We start from the raw sequence: 16,238 nt of genomic DNA on the forward strand, positions 1-16,238 counted from the left end.
CTTTCTCTCCCACCAGCACCGCCATCTCCTGTTCCCAGGCTCGCTCCCTCTTCTCCAGCATGGTTCCAGCCCCCTGAACAATAAGATCAGTGTATAATAATAATAAAAAAAGAGGGGGGAGGAGGAAGGATTGTATACCTTCTCCTCCTGCAACTTCCTCTCAGCTTCAACCACCCGGCACCTAAGTACGGCAGCGACAGATTGGGAAGCCTTAAGCTCAGCCTTGAGCCCTTCATTTGCCCTCCTCAGATCATCAATCCTCTGCAACATACCAGCACCCCTAAAGAAGCTCTCACAAAGGGACATGCTGTATTGATCCTCGAAAAGGTCGTCTCTCAGAGCAGAATTCATGAATTTATGTGAAGGAGGAACAGCATGGTTCAAGAAGTCCCTAGCAGCTTCAGGAGTCCCTATCACCGAGGAACTAGTCACCTTCCATTTGGGGACATAGGTAAGTGGGATAGCATCGCTAAACAGAGGAGCAAGAGGGGACCGATGAACAGGACCCTCAAGGAGAGTGGGTTTACTAGTCCCGGTAGCATGAGAAGGCGAAAGCTCAAAAGCTTAGTAAAAACGGGCTATGTCCACCTCAGAGGCCTTATCCCGAACACGGGAAGAAGAGGGACCAGTAGGAATCTCTATGGGATCCTGAGAACTCCCCTGCAAAGTAAGAAAAAGGATATCAAAGACGAGATAAGGATAAAAAAAGGAAAAAATGGAACGAAAGGAAGAAAAACCCACCAGCAAAGGTGCACTCACAAGACTTGAAGACCTCAGGTGTTTAGACAAAGAGCCTTTAACCCAGTAGGAGAAAGATCAGAGATAGCCTTCGACGAAGGAGGAAGCTTCTGACCACTGGCACTCCGAAGTCTTTGTCGGATGTTACGAGGAACAGGGGTTGGCTGAGGACTTGCAGATTTTCTCTTACGAACCAAGCGAATTTCCAGATCTTCATCATCACTTCGATCGGAATGTTGAACAGGGGGAAGGTCAAGGGAACTTTCCTCCTCATCAGAAAGATTTCCCTCATCGCCACCCACGGCGGTAAAACCCCCAGCCTGGGCAAATCCCCCGGCAACTGACACTACCCCACTCCGGCTCAGACCCGGAACAACTTCACCATCAATCACAAACTGCACATCCTTGGAATCTCCCTGAAGTAACCTCCACAAAGTCAACTCTGCAAAAGAAAGGCACTAAAGATGACTACACGGATACAAAGAGACAAAAACAAACAAATGCAGATCTAAGACGGAAAGATAGCTTTTTTACCAAAGAAAGCCTTGGGTCGAGCAGGATAGGAGGGGCTCAACCCCCCCCCCCTCATGGCCAAAATACCTTCGGAAAAAGTGAAAGCCCTGGTAGGATGCTCATGCATACGTTTCCACTGAACGGTCTCATTCGCTGATAAGGTAGGAACAACATCTTCGATAGGGGTATCAACATCCCTAGGCAAAGGGGATTCCGACATCATAGCAGCAGAGACGAAAATGAACCTGCTTTTCCAATCCTTCGGATAAGTGGAAGTCGGCATGAAAGAATAACAAGGTTTTGACACATTGTTCTGTCTCTTGGCAAAGGTAAACCAGTCTCCGTCAGAGATCAACTTGTAAAACATGCAGAATAAAGGAATGGAAGGTTCACCGGAAATAGCTGCACAGGACAGTTCGAAATGAACCACTCCCATCCACCCCAAGGGATGTAACTGGGAAAAGTGTACCCCAAAATGACGAAGCAAATCGATTTTAAAAGAAGAAAGAGGATATCGAACCCGCAAGAAGAAAAAGCCAAGGTATAAAGGGGGATCACATCCGGCGTGAACACCGCCGGATCGTTAGGACCCGGCAAAGACGGAGAAAACTATTCGGAGATGTTGTACGTTTCAACAAAGGATTTCAGATCCTTTGCTGTAAAAACTGACCTTATCGTCGAACGGCCGGAGCGACTCATAACTAAAGGAAGAACGATGATCGAGGGGAATTGTTACGGAGAAGAAAGGAAACCAGAAAGTTTGAATAAGAAAATCTGAAAGGGTACAGAGTATTTAAAGGGGGATAACTGACATGCAGGTAAGCGTCCCATCATCAATCTCGTCAAAATTCAAAAAAAAGGGCACGTGCTGCTGAGGGGTTAACTCCCGCTATAGATATCCGGCGGTTTGATGGCTAGTGGGGACGGTTAATTATAACTGACCAGGAGTGGGCCCACGAGAAGGAAAAATACCTCTGAACGGTTATGATTCAGCCCCGGATCATGAGCCTCGGGTCTCAGAACCAGGGACTAAAGATGACTTGACAACGAGCCAATGGGAAGCCCCATATACCCGCTTTGGGCTATCATCACGCAAGCCCAACAGGAAAAGCCCAACAATAGTCTGCCTTGCCCACTAACGTTACCGTTATGAGCGGGAAAAGGACCGGAGAAGACAGGCAATATTTAATGCTTGATTAACAGCGGATCTTTTGCTGGAACTGTACCCTTTCGCCGAAAACATTAAAAGAGACTATGATCTCACCGTTGGGGGTCAGATAGGTGTCTGAGCCCCCCAAAGACCATCAGAACCCATTGGATTATCTCGTAAAAATATCTCACGTGAAGATTAAGGCTTGGTGGATATATAAGGGTGCAAAAGGGATGATCAAGCAGGATCCAGGTATCTCATTTACTACCCTCACATTTACTACTCTCACACTAAATTCCGACCATCATTCCCACATATTTATTACAAGTATCGCATTTATTAGATTCACACCTTAGAGGAAACATCCCGGTGATCATACTCATCGGGGTAAGCTCCTCAACTCTTCGGGCAAGTTTACTTACTCTCACGCCGGAGCTTGGTCACGGATCCCCCCTCTGGGGCCCTCCGTTGCGAGGCTAACGGTTTGTTCTTTTGTACTAGCAAAGATAAAGACTCTTGACGTCAACGAAGATCCATCTAACGTCACCCGGGAGTTGGGTATTCGACAATTACCTTGACTCAAATTGGTTAATTAGTTACAAGCATTTTACTTTAAAATAAATATAAAAATTGTACAAATAAATTGTATTGTGATGTTAGTGGAATTTGACATAGGGCAAATTTGGGGGCACATGGATCCTGGGTTGACCCGAGTGCAACCCATCGGCAACTCAGCAAGGCAGCAACCTATCTTTTTTTTTTTTTACCACAGCTATATGAATATGATATTGTATCCTATCTAACTAGTTTAATAATTAATACCCGTTTAGTGGACGGGTACTTTATGATAATAATACTTTTGTCCATTTTTATATACATGAATTGTTAACTATAAACAATATTAATACGATAACCAAAATCTATCTTTGTACAAAAACAAAATAGTACTTAGACGGTCACCTACATTAACTTGATTTACTTAACTATCTGTTAAATAAAATATACGGACTATTTTAGCATCAATACCACTTCATATCAAAGTAAACTACATTCTACTCGTTCCATATATATAGTCTTTTGTAGCAAATGTCTATGATATACCATTTCCATATCTATAGGTAGAGTCTCTCTTATGTGCCTAGACCCATGCACAAGGAGGAGCCCATGAACAAACCATGAAGTCTGCAATTCTCAACGTTCTATTTTTAAAGTTATTTATTTGAATTGCCTTCTGTTTATGATGTGCTAAAATAATAGAAATAACGGGGATGCCCATATTTACTCGTAACGTTTATTTCCCAATAGTTAGGAAGTAGTTTTGGAATTATTCTTGTTTGTTTCCCTATAAAAGGCACTGCCCTTACTTTTAAAAAACATGCAGAAAATTTGTTTCATTGCCTTCTCTCTATATATTTTATCTTGCTCCTTCTCTTTTCTGACTATTCAATTGTATCGATCCACCCACATCAATGCTACTTATCAGTAGTGGTGAACCCAGAACTTTTTCCACTGGGGTCCCTTTTTCAGGTCGGTCGCCGTTTGGGTCGGGTCGGGAGACGATCGATAACATAATTTTAATACGGACTTTTTAAGTTGAATTATATATTTTTATCAACTAGAATCAAATCAAGCCGAACTCAAATCGACTTTTAAATTCAGCTAAATTGTTAATTCGAATTAAGTTTAAAAAATATAAAATTCAAATAAACTGAATAGATTAACTCAAGTAACTTGATATTGGATTGTTATAATACATTTAAACAAACTTATAAATTTTAGTGTTACCTTTGATTTTTCCATACTAGTTCAGATTATTAATTTTTTTATAGTATTCTATTGGTAAATATTAAACCTGATCCACCTGATATGCTAGCAAGAAGAAAACATAGACAGTTATAGACCAATTCCTTTCATTTTAAGAGAAGTGGAATGTGGAAGGGCTAGCAAGAAGAAAACATAGACCTTCACCGACCTTTTAGTCAACAAGTCTACAAATTTACCACCACACCAACCTTTTAGTTACAATGGGTTTCATCTATTTTTCTTATGAGGTCCGTAAAAATACTGTCTCTACTAACTTTTTGAAAACATCGGGGTCCCCGGACCCCGATCCACATAGTGGGGGTCTGCCGCTGCTTATCAGTCTCTTTTCTTGTTCCATATAAATCATTTTATCTTATCTTATCTTATCTGATGTTTGATGTTTGAATAAACCATCATTTCAACAAAATATGCACAAGAAAATAGAATAGATGACTAATCTTGAACGAAGGAGCATATAGGATTATGTATTGGGGGCTACTAAACTTACTCCCACTTGTTACTTTTTATACTCCCTTTACATAAAATCACACTTAAACTTGTCATATTTACCCCTTAAACAAGTCATATTTTTTAAAGTATTTTTTTTGTTACAAAAGAAATTCAAAAATGTAAAAATAAATTATAGACGTTTTTTTAAAAATGTTTATTTTTATTTTTATTTAAAAAACCATATTTTTAAAAGGTTTTCAGATATTCTTTAAACTTTCTCAAATAGTATTTTGATTATGTTTTCTCTTATTGAACATCTTTACAAATTACTAATAACGTTTTTCATATAAAAACAATAATAAAAAAGTTTTGAATTTAATTTTTGAAAAAAGTCTACATTATATTTATTTTTCCTCGTCTAGTTTGTATTTTAAATGTCTGATATTTATTATTTTTTAATATTTTAAAATGTTTTTTTTATTTTGGAAAGACTTGAAGTGGGTATCTAATGCGTGGTCAAAAACCAGTGATTATTCGTAATTAAGTTTATGCTTTTACGTGACTTTTGGTTTCGAATGACCTACTTTTGATTACAAAAAAATCCACATATATTTTTTTAAATCAACCAGTTTGATATATTTTTTGAATGAAGAAGAGAAAAATATTTGTGAATCAACCCTATCCATTTGTTTTTCTTTAGAAAAGTGTTCACTTCGATCCAAGTCTTAAACTGGTTTTAACTTGTTTATAACATATTCTTTACACTAATTAAATTTGAATTTATATAGATTGTTAACTTACATAGATGGGCTGTAAACGCTATTTAAAAGAATTTTTTTTTACTTTTTTGATAAATAAAAATTGTTAATTATTTTATAAACACGTCTAAAGTATTAAAAAATATAAAAGTAAGACATTTAAAATACAAACTAGACAAGGAAAAAACATAATATAGACTTTTTTTCAAAAATAAAGTTCTAAACCTTTTTTATATTATTTTTATAAGAAAAAATGTTATTATTTATGTGTAAAGATGTTCAATAAAAAACATAATCAAAATATTATTTGAGAAAATGTCTTTAGAAACAATATATGAAAACTTTTAAAATATGATTTAAATAAAAATTAAAAAATAAATATTTAAAAAATGTTAGTAATCCTTTTTTACACTATTGAATTTGTTTTGTAACAAAAAGACTATTTTTTTAATATGATGATTTGTATAAGGGGTAAATATTAAAAGTTTTAATGTGATTTTATAGAAAGGGGGTATAAAAAGTAATAAGAGGTGGTATATTTAGCCTACCCCTTATGTATTTTCATTAAAATCTCTAATAATAGTCAACACATAATAATATGCTTACGGAGGACGTCCATGCTTCAGTAGACAAGAGGCATAAGGATGGACTCATATAAAAGACTAATAGGCATGACACTTGACAACAAAGAACTATAAGAATAAAATAATATACAAATGAGAGGATTCTATGGTTAGAATAAATGTTCCAATATGCAGCCAAATGAAACAATTAGGATTCAAGATCTCAAGGCTACAATGTGTTCCAAATGTGCCAAAATACGTACACTCCGGTTAGACTATAAATTCATCATCAAAATCAACAACTAGGCCCATCGCTTTTAACCGAGACCCAATCACCGAACCCGACCCGAAAAGACCCGACTCAACTAATAAGTGACCCAAGAAACCCGAACCTGATTAAAATAGAACACATTTAATCAATTTTGCTACTGGGTTGAATTTATGCAACACGGTTAAAATCAAACAACCCGAGATATATTGCCTTGGGCCATGTGTAGTCATAAAGTCCCTTTTGGTGGCGTTATGCGACAAGTGGCGAAATGCGTAAGAGATAGATTTTATAGGGTTTTATATCACAAGAAGGTGTAGTGGTAAGGGGATTATATAACCCTTCAATTATACATACATAAGTATGTATATATATGTGTGTGAGTGGGGGAAACAATATGCAGATCCTTCATGCTGGCTTCAAAAACACCCCCATAACGCCCCCTGTTTCGATGTAGGACGGCGCTGTAGAGCGCCATGGCCCTCTTCCCCGTTATAAAGCGCCTCACTACGGGTGCAATTATTAACACCCCGAATTTTTAGGTGTTTATCCATTACCATTATTTAAATTGTGTAGCCTGCCATGCTTCATATATACGCCTTTAATACAAATGATGTTCACATTCACAAAAGAAAATTACCCAATTAATTAGTTTCATCAATATATATATAAAATCGTTGCTTTGTATTTGCATGTATGAATTCTGTAATTTGTTTTGAACTCTTCAACAATTAAAATCCTTGCTTAAGCAACTTATTCACAGCTAAATGACACAAAAATGTTAGTATATTAGTATAAATTTTTCAATGGGTGGCTACTCCTTTTTTTCGATAGGACAACGGAAATAGACTTATATAAGTGATATATTAACTTATGATCTAAGTTTATAATTGTCTATTGTCTATAATAGATAACAAGTTTTGGTACCATCTCATTTTGATTTAGCATGTCGTTTCCATGGCTTTATAATCCATTTTTCATTAAACTTAAAAAATATATAATCATTCGTCATTTAATAAAATGTGTTATGCATGGTTTTCTAAAAACCACCCGTGTTTACACACGGGTCTTACTACTAGTATACATAATTCCATACCCATTTGAATATGATATTATATCCTATCTAAATTAAAAACACATCCATTGCGCATGACATTATAGCCTAGTGACATCTTGTGGTAGAATAAGACTAGTAATTAGGTCACGGGTTCGATTCCCACAAGAGGTTTTTTTTGCAGATTTATTGGGTTTCCTTCTAAATTAGTGTATAGTCATTATTGCCTAGTGAATATGGATATAATCGAATTGTTCCGCTAGTGAAACAATAACACTCTAGTGGTTCGTCAATAATTCTAATTTTTCGTTTATTTCGTTGAAAAACAAGACACCCCTTCGTTTAAAAAGGTGGCGCCTAGAAGTAGTTATATGAATTAATTTAATAGCACACCACTTCATTATAATAGAAAGAGACGTGATTTTTAACTGACGGGATTTATAATATTTTTACTTCACTAAAATCAAGATCAAACCGCTTGATATTGTTTGCTAATTATATGTTTCGTCAAAACTTTTTTAATCGACGTGTTTTTTAAACAAAATGGTATAATATATAACATAATTTTCTAACTAATGTGACTTTTAAACGAAAAAGTATGACGCAAGTTGCTATTTGTAACATTATATAATTTGCGAAAAAAAAAAAAAAACGACTTGTAAGTTGTAAACTCGCTATCAAAATCCAAAATTGACAAGTCGTTGGATTAGCGGCAAGTCGGCAACCGACAAAGCATGTGCCAATGATCGGATATCATACCAAAAATTCTTCCATGTGGCTTTGCAACCATCTAAATGAATTATTACTAACTTATTTTTGTATGATTAAAATATACCATTTGGCTTCTAATAACGAGGTGCCCTTTTTATTTCTTTTTGTCATATCAAGCTTTAAAAATACAAAATAGTGACAAATAGAACGTAATAACCACATTTTGCCTTATTATTATTTTTTTAACGACCAACGAAACCAACTATATCTCAAATCGAAAACCAACAAGAAGCAGGCGGAATACATCGAGCAGTATTTCAACGAGAGAACAAGAGAAACAGAAACCAAAAAATCAAACGGCCTGACTATCTAATGTTACCGATGTTGAATGCTTTCCAGTTTTTCCTAGTCAATTCGACATTTTTTCTTATTATTATTATTAATATTATTATTATTATTATTATTATTATTATTATTATTATTATTATTATTATTATTATTATTATTATTATTATTACTATTAGTTACTATTTTCTAGTAAGGTTATCTAGAATTGCGAAAAAGAATTTTAAACTCACTAGTATAACAAATATTTGATTCATTTCGAACTAGCTAGATTAACAAGAAACTGATTTTTGTTATATTACCTAGGATTTTAGCTGACCCTAAGTACTAATTATTACTTTCTCCGTCGCACTAAAAGTGTACTATTTTGAATTTTTAAAGTTTTTATCTATAAACTTTGATTTTAATTATATATTTTTTGTGTTATATAAAACTTGATGAAAATTAACTAGATAAAAACACTTGTAAAACATACTCAAATCATATAAATTTTATCAAGTATTATCTAACACAAATAAAATTATTTAAGGTCAATGTTTATAAATAAAGACTTTGAAAATTCAAAATAGAACACTTTTAATAGGATGGAGGGAGTAACACTTTGACACCTAATTCAATACAAATTATAGCTACTAAAAACGTGTCATGTTTATTAAATTACTTGGGTTTTAAAGAACCATTTTATTACCTTACAGGCTTACAATATGTGTTTACTTTTTCACTGTTGGTTTTGTTTAAATTAATTTTTTTATTCTTAGTAAATCTTAGTAAAATACTTAGATTGAACTGATTGGTATAATTTTAATTTAACATTGTAGTTTTTCTTGGTTCCCTATTGGCTTTCTAAAATACATGTTTTATTTTCAAAAAACATGATAATGTAAACCGTTCTAATAGTTTGACTTTCTAAACAACATGCTTTATTTTCAAATCACGTTTGTTTTATATTATTATTTGTTCAGTTTCGACGCAACGCACGACATTAAAATTAACTAGTATTAATAGTAGTAGGAGATTAAACAAAAACACACATGTCAATGTACACTACATAACGCACATGAAAAACTCTTGTCATCGTTGTTTCAACCATTGTCCTTTCTTGTGTCACCCACTCACCACATCTTTCCCATACGAAAAAAAAAATGCTTTAGACCCCCAATTTTATGGGACACTTATTTTTTTTGTTTTAGTTCACTATATGTGACTAGAGTAAAAGTTTCACAATTTAATGTTTGATTACTAGATTAAATATATTCCGAGTATTTAATTTTGTAGTCATTATATCATTTATATTATATCGAATTAAAATAATATAATTATACCTTATTATTATAATAGTTGGTAATTGCTGATAGACCTAATTTCTCTACTTATGGCCTAGTGGTAGGGGACTAGGGTTTTCCAATAAAGATTCAAGTTTAATTCCCATTTGTGTTATATTGGGGTGGATATTGGGCAATAATGGTGACAAACCCACTGAGGGGGGTTGGATCCTGAGCCGCACCCCGGTTTTCATCCGGCTGTTACTTCACCGAAGCCTCTCGTGTGGAGGTAGTACGGTTTCTAGGGTAATGTCGTAACCTAGTCTGACCAACCCAATATGGACCCGGTTAAGGCAACGTAGTTTGGGCAGATCTTGGCTAGGACCGCCGTTTAGACGGTGTGACATTGGGTCACTCAAAAAGAAAGTCACCGCTCAAAAAAATTGCTTAGACCTTATCACCTTTACTAAGTAATAAAGATTTTCCTTTTTATGTATTTAAAAAAATAACTAGAGAGGGTTAAATATTACACTCATAAATATAACATCATCACAAATTGTTCTCTCTCTCCCAATAATCACGAGTTCATCACCATACGCCATCATAATCACCATCACTCATATACACCCTGAATGGGAACCAGACCAAGCTAACAATCATGCCGTCTATATCATCTCTGCTGCGGTTGTTGGCTTACCAGATACACTTTTATATGTTTTCCAATTATGTACTTACAGAAAACTTATCAACATTGATTATATGAATCAAAAGATTTCTGTGCTTAAAATTTTAAGAGCATAGATCCACATGTTTCATCTCTACCCTAACCTTTTAATTGTGTTATGTTCATATGTAGACATATGATAACAGAATATTACATACAAGTAATGCGTTGTCCGCATGCTGTCATACTCTGGTTATTCAACCTATTATTATTATTATTATATTTAATTAATTAATCTATGTTCCTGTAAAAAAATTAATTAATCTTCATTCACTTATTTAAAATTGAATAATTAACCGCCACGTTTAGAAGCTTCATTTGTATATTTTATTTATCATTTCTCACATTTTATTTTATTTTATTTCAATTATCCTCACCAGTTCCTTCTTTAACCTGCAATTACTCACCAAAACTAATAAAAGTCAAAGTCAAACCCCAGTTCTCCCTCTTCATATTCTCCATAACACCTATACTTTCAGAGAGAGAAAGTTAGAGAGAGAGAGAGATGTACGGAGTACATCCGCCGAATAATTCCGGTGAGGCCGACGGCGGTGCAACGGCGGAGGTGATCCGTACATATCAGACATGGAAAGGAAGCAACGTAAGTTTTGTATCTTCAAATTGACTCTCGATTAACGAAGTTTTTATCATCGTTGATTGAATTCAGTAATCGGAGTGATCCGATTTGCTGATTGTTGACTTGTTGTTGATGTAGTGTTTTGTTTTTGGAGTTTAGGTTAGGTTTCGTAGGTAAATGGATGCATGATTGTGTTTGATACTCTGTTTAGTGTGTTAGGGCTAGTTATGTCGCTGTATAGGTATATGAAATTGAAGAGTGTAAGTTAGTGGATGATATATGATAGATTTGAAATAAGATGATTGTTGCAAGCAGTTTACGGTTTATGCTTGTAGCTAAACATATAGGTACATGAGATTTAAGACTGTAAGTTAATGGATGAAATCTGATAGATTCGAATTAAGATGATCGTTGTACGCAGTTTACGGTTTATGTTTGTAGCCAAATGTGTTGATACATGAAATTGAAGAGTATAAGTTAATGGATGAAATAGGATAGATTCGAATTAATATGATTGTTGTAAGCAGTTTACGGTTTATGTGTGTAGCCAAAGTGCCAAACATGTGGATATTTGAAATTAAGGACTAATAAATTGACCGAATGAGATAGAATTAGATTCATATTAAGATGATTATTGGCTTATTGCAAGCAGTTTATGATTTATGCTTGTGGTCAAACATGTAGATACATGAAATTGAAGACTGTAAATTGATGGATGATATACGACGGATTCATGTTAGATGATTGTTGCAAGCAGTTTACAGTTCCAAAGTTTGATATCACAGATTGAAATTAAGATGATCATTTACGCCCCGCTTGCGGTATGCGCATATAATGTATATATGTGTGGGCCATCGGGGGGCAAAAGTGAAAGTGCACGAATTTTAACGTTATTTTACTAACTTCGTGAAAATAACGTTAAAAGCTGAGGACGGTTAATTTTGCATCATGTGGTGGCGTTGATAGCTGAGAGACAAAAGGGTACATTCACTAATCGGTCTTTGTCCCGAGTGCTAAGTGTTATGTGCCTTATGTCCAAGGCTTGATGCAAAACTACTATCGAGCTAGGGGGTCTCACTGGAAGCAGCCTCTCTATTCCTACGGGGTAGAGGTAAGGCTGTCTACATCTTACCCTCCTCAGACCCTACCTTTGCTTTGCTATTGGTGGGATTAACTGAGTATGATGATGATGATGATGATGATGATGATGATGATGATGATGATGATGATGATGATGAAATTAAGATGATCATTTCAGGCAGTATATAGATTATGTTTGTAGCCAAACATGTTGATACATGAACATGTAGACTGTAAATTAATGGATGAAATACTACGAATATTCAGATCAAGATGACCGTTGCAAGCGGTTTTCAATTTATGCGTGTAGCCAAACATACATGACATCGAAGACCGTAAATAATTGGATGAAATACTGTATGTTCAAACATGTAGCAGTGACTTTGTATCATTATAATTTTCTCTACAATTTTGCGTTTTTAACGTGCAGATATTTTTCCTCGGTGGAAGATTTATATTTGGACCAGATATACGATCAATCTTCTTGTCACTATTCTTAATAATTGCACCAGCTATAGTTTTCTGTGTATTTGTTGCGAGGAAGTTGCTTGACAAGTTCAACCATCATCTCGGGATATTGGTTATGGTCATAGCAATTGTTTTCACAATTTATGTAAGTTTTCTAATTGTCTTCATGTTCTAATGTAATATTATCATTATGTTCATAACTTCATATTGATTATTGACATTAAAACGTTGGTTTGCAGGTTGTAACGCTGCTTCTAGTAACTTCCGGAAGGGACCCAGGTATAGTTCCACGCAACACGCACCCTCCAGAACCAGAAATAATAGATCAGAGCCCAGAAGCCGGGTCCCAAACTCCACAGCTACGTTTACCTCGCTTCAAAGAAGTAATGGTCAACGGATTCACCATCAAAGTCAAATATTGCGACACTTGCATGCTTTATAGACCACCGCGTTGTTCTCATTGCTCAATATGTGATAACTGTGTGCAACGGTTCGATCATCATTGCCCGTGGGTCGGCCAGTGTATTGGATTGGTAAAACACATCCTTCTGTTTCTGAAAATATATCGGATTTTAATCATTTTATAATATAGACAATAGTGGTATTAATTTAGTTTTTTTGGTGCAGCGTAACTACCGGTTCTTTTTCATGTTTGTGTCTTCAGCAACTCTGCTTTGTATTTATGTTTTCGCCTTTTGTTGGGTGTATGTGATAAAGATCAAGAACAGTGAGGAAAAATCGATCTGGGGTGCGTTAATCAAAACTCCCGCTTCGATTGCGTTAATAATTTATACGTTTATATGCGTATGGTTTGTTGGTGGTCTTACGGTCTTCCATCTTTATCTCATCAGCACAAACCAGGTGAATCACTAGTCCTATATGAGCCATTGTGCATTTGTGCTTGCAATTCAGTCATTTTGTATGTAATTCTGTTAACTAAAAGGGCGATTCAGCCATATAAAATGACCGAATTGGCCTTCTCGTTAACAGAAAAAATGGATGAAGTTAACCCAGTGGACTAAAATGGCAACTGTGAAACCTTTTTGGACCCACAGGTTAAAAATGAAACCTTTGGACTAAACTGGCAAAATGGCCCAAACCACAGGGACTAAAATGGCATTTAACTCCATTTTGTTATCTTGCAGTCTACATATGAAAACTTCCGGTACAGATACGATCAGACCGTAAATCCACACAACCGAGGAATAATCGAAAACTTCAAGGATGTGTTTTGGCGTAGTATTCCTCCTTCCAAGAACGATTTTAGGGCAATTGTGGTAAGAGAATCGGAATCCAGATCCCGGTCTTCAACGGGTGGTTTTGTAAATTCAAATGCGGAGAAAACTTTAAGTGATATAGAAATGCGTGATAGGAAGGATAACGGGTTGGGTCAGGTCGATCAGTATGAGGAAACAGGCCATGGTGAAGGTCGTAGTGATCTACGTGGAAGTCACCCTCGACGGTCCAGCTGGGGAAGGAGAAGTGGAAACTGGGAACTACAGAGTGATGTTGCGTCAGTTGCATCGGGTCTTGGTGACTCGAACAGGATCGTTGGTGGAAGTAGTGGCAGCTTGGGTGGCAGCAGGGGTGGTCAATTGACAGGTCAACGTAGGCAATGACAGGTCAACATTCATGGTATTGTTTTCATAGTTGTGGTTTGTTTGGCACTTTTTTTTTGGTGAAATGGGTTAATTGTTGTGTATAGAATGGAGAATATAAGCAACTCCTGACTTGTGATATTCATGTGTGGTGTCTTGTTTATTGAGATTATAGAATATAGACACTAATGTACATAGCTTTGGGCTCTTTTTTATGTACGATGTTCGGTTTTGCTCTTCAATGGATCGAATTTCGCGTTATTGAGTTGATTAAATCAAAATTTTCCAACTTTAAAATTTTAAAGCTAAATTAAAATTCAATTGATTTAGTTCAAATTTTTGGCATGGAGGCATGAGCAGTAGGGTTGTAAACGAACTAAACGAACACGAACAAGGCCATGTTTGTGTTCGTTCGTTAAGGAAATTAACATGTTCGCGAACTGTTCACGAATGCATACCGAACATAAGTTTATGTTCGTGTTCGTTCATTAAGGAAATTCAGTTGTTCACGAACAGTTCGTGAACACTGGTCTCGAACATAAACGAACGCAAGCAAATAACAACGATTGTAAACGAACAACTAACTTGAAAATAAAAAATTAAAAAACATTGTTATCCTTAAACATTGAATATAACTAGTTAAATACAACCATCAAATGATAAATCAAAACACAAGAAGTCTACTACACCACTAAGTGATAAAAAATTTAACTAACCTAGACATGATTATCCCAAGAAATGTCTTCGAGTGTCCAAATTTTAGCTAACTTAGAAAAAGACAGAGTTCAAGTTTTCAATATGTTTAGATAAAAGATTTATTATTTATTGTTTTTAATATAATAGAACGAACACGAAAGAACGAACATGAACATATTACCGAACGTTCACGAACGCAGTCGAACGAACAAAACCTGTGTTCGTGTTCGTTCGCTAAGCTAACTTAACGGAATTTTTTGTTCGTGTTCGTTCGTTAATCTAATTGAACGAACATAAACGAACTTCCCGCCGAACAGTTCATGAATTGTTCGCTGAACGTTCAGTTCGTTTACAGCCCTAATGAGCAGTATTGTTTTTAAGGGGTTTGCTATCGTGAACGTTATATTTCCACTTTATTATTCGCTGCTGACGCTTTGATAGTGGGTAAACGTTCAAAATTTAGCTCGGTTACTCTTTGGCGCCATTGAAAGTTAGGGCATGTTTAGGTAAGCTTATTGAAACAACTTATTGACTTATTGGCTTCTTGGAAAAGTCAGAATTTTGTGACTTATTGACTTATTGGCTTTTCCCCCTCACATACACCCTCTTTGCCAAACATCATTTTAGAGCTTATGACTTTTCAAAAAGCCAATAAGTCAATAAGTTGTTTCAAAAAGCTTACCCAAACATGCCCTTAATACATTCGGGTGGAGGTTATCGCTGGATAGATTACCAACGGGTGAAGCTCTGTATAAAAGAACATCTTGCCTTCCATCCCTATTTGCAAGTTAAGCAGCGACGGCTATGACACAACTGATCACATCTTTTCTTCATGTTATGTGGCGACCACAGTATGGAATCATATTATCATCTGGCGCAAAACTTCTATATTCCTCTTCTCTAGCCGTGATATTCTCGAGCTCCACAATCAAGTTGAGAATCAAGGGCATAAAAGAAAGATTTCAGGTTATCATTTGTGGTTGCTTGTTGGAGCATATCGAGGGCTAGAAACAAAAGTTTATTCGAGAATGAGCAGGTAAAACATAGAAAAGATTTTGGGCAAGATTAAGCCCCCTAGCTATCTGTGGGTTTCCGATGCGTCTAAGTCCTTATGTTTAGATTGGTCCAAATGGAGAAAATTCGAACTGTAATAGTGTAATTTGTGTTGTTTTGCCTTTTCTAGCTGCTTGCTATGTCTTGTTTAATAAAAGTAGTCGTTCAGAAAAACACATATATACATGTATAGACAGATTCAGTTGATAATTAATAATCAACGGCAAGACGTCAAAACCTCATGTCAATCCTGACAGTTGTACATTAGGTATATAATGTTTCAATTCGTCATTATACTCAGTAAATCCCACCAATAGCAAAGCTAATGTCTCAATTATGTTTCTTTAATTAACGGCAATACTTCAAAACCTCATGTCACATCGGGAACACTAATTAAGTAATTATTGAAAGTATAAACACTAATTTA

General features: G+C 35.5%; 1 protein-coding gene across 1 annotated transcript; it reads left to right on the plus strand.

Moving 5' to 3' along the window:
- The first annotated feature begins 10,754 nt into the window (after window positions 1-10,754).
- LOC110918610 (probable protein S-acyltransferase 7) lies at window positions 10,755-14,323 on the plus strand. Its single transcript, XM_022162901.2, has 5 exons — window positions 10,755-10,940; window positions 12,427-12,609; window positions 12,704-12,997; window positions 13,092-13,325; window positions 13,610-14,323. The coding sequence occupies exons 1-5, from the start codon at window positions 10,845-10,847 to the stop codon at window positions 14,081-14,083; spliced, it is 1,281 nt and encodes a 426-aa protein (XP_022018593.1). The 5' UTR covers window positions 10,755-10,844; the 3' UTR covers window positions 14,084-14,323.
- The last annotated feature ends 1,915 nt before the right edge of the window (window positions 14,324-16,238 follow it).

The sequence above is a fragment of the Helianthus annuus genome, chromosome 16 (assembly GCF_002127325.2).
Source record: "Helianthus annuus cultivar XRQ/B chromosome 16, HanXRQr2.0-SUNRISE, whole genome shotgun sequence".
NCBI lineage: Eukaryota > Viridiplantae > Streptophyta > Magnoliopsida > Asterales > Asteraceae > Helianthus > Helianthus annuus.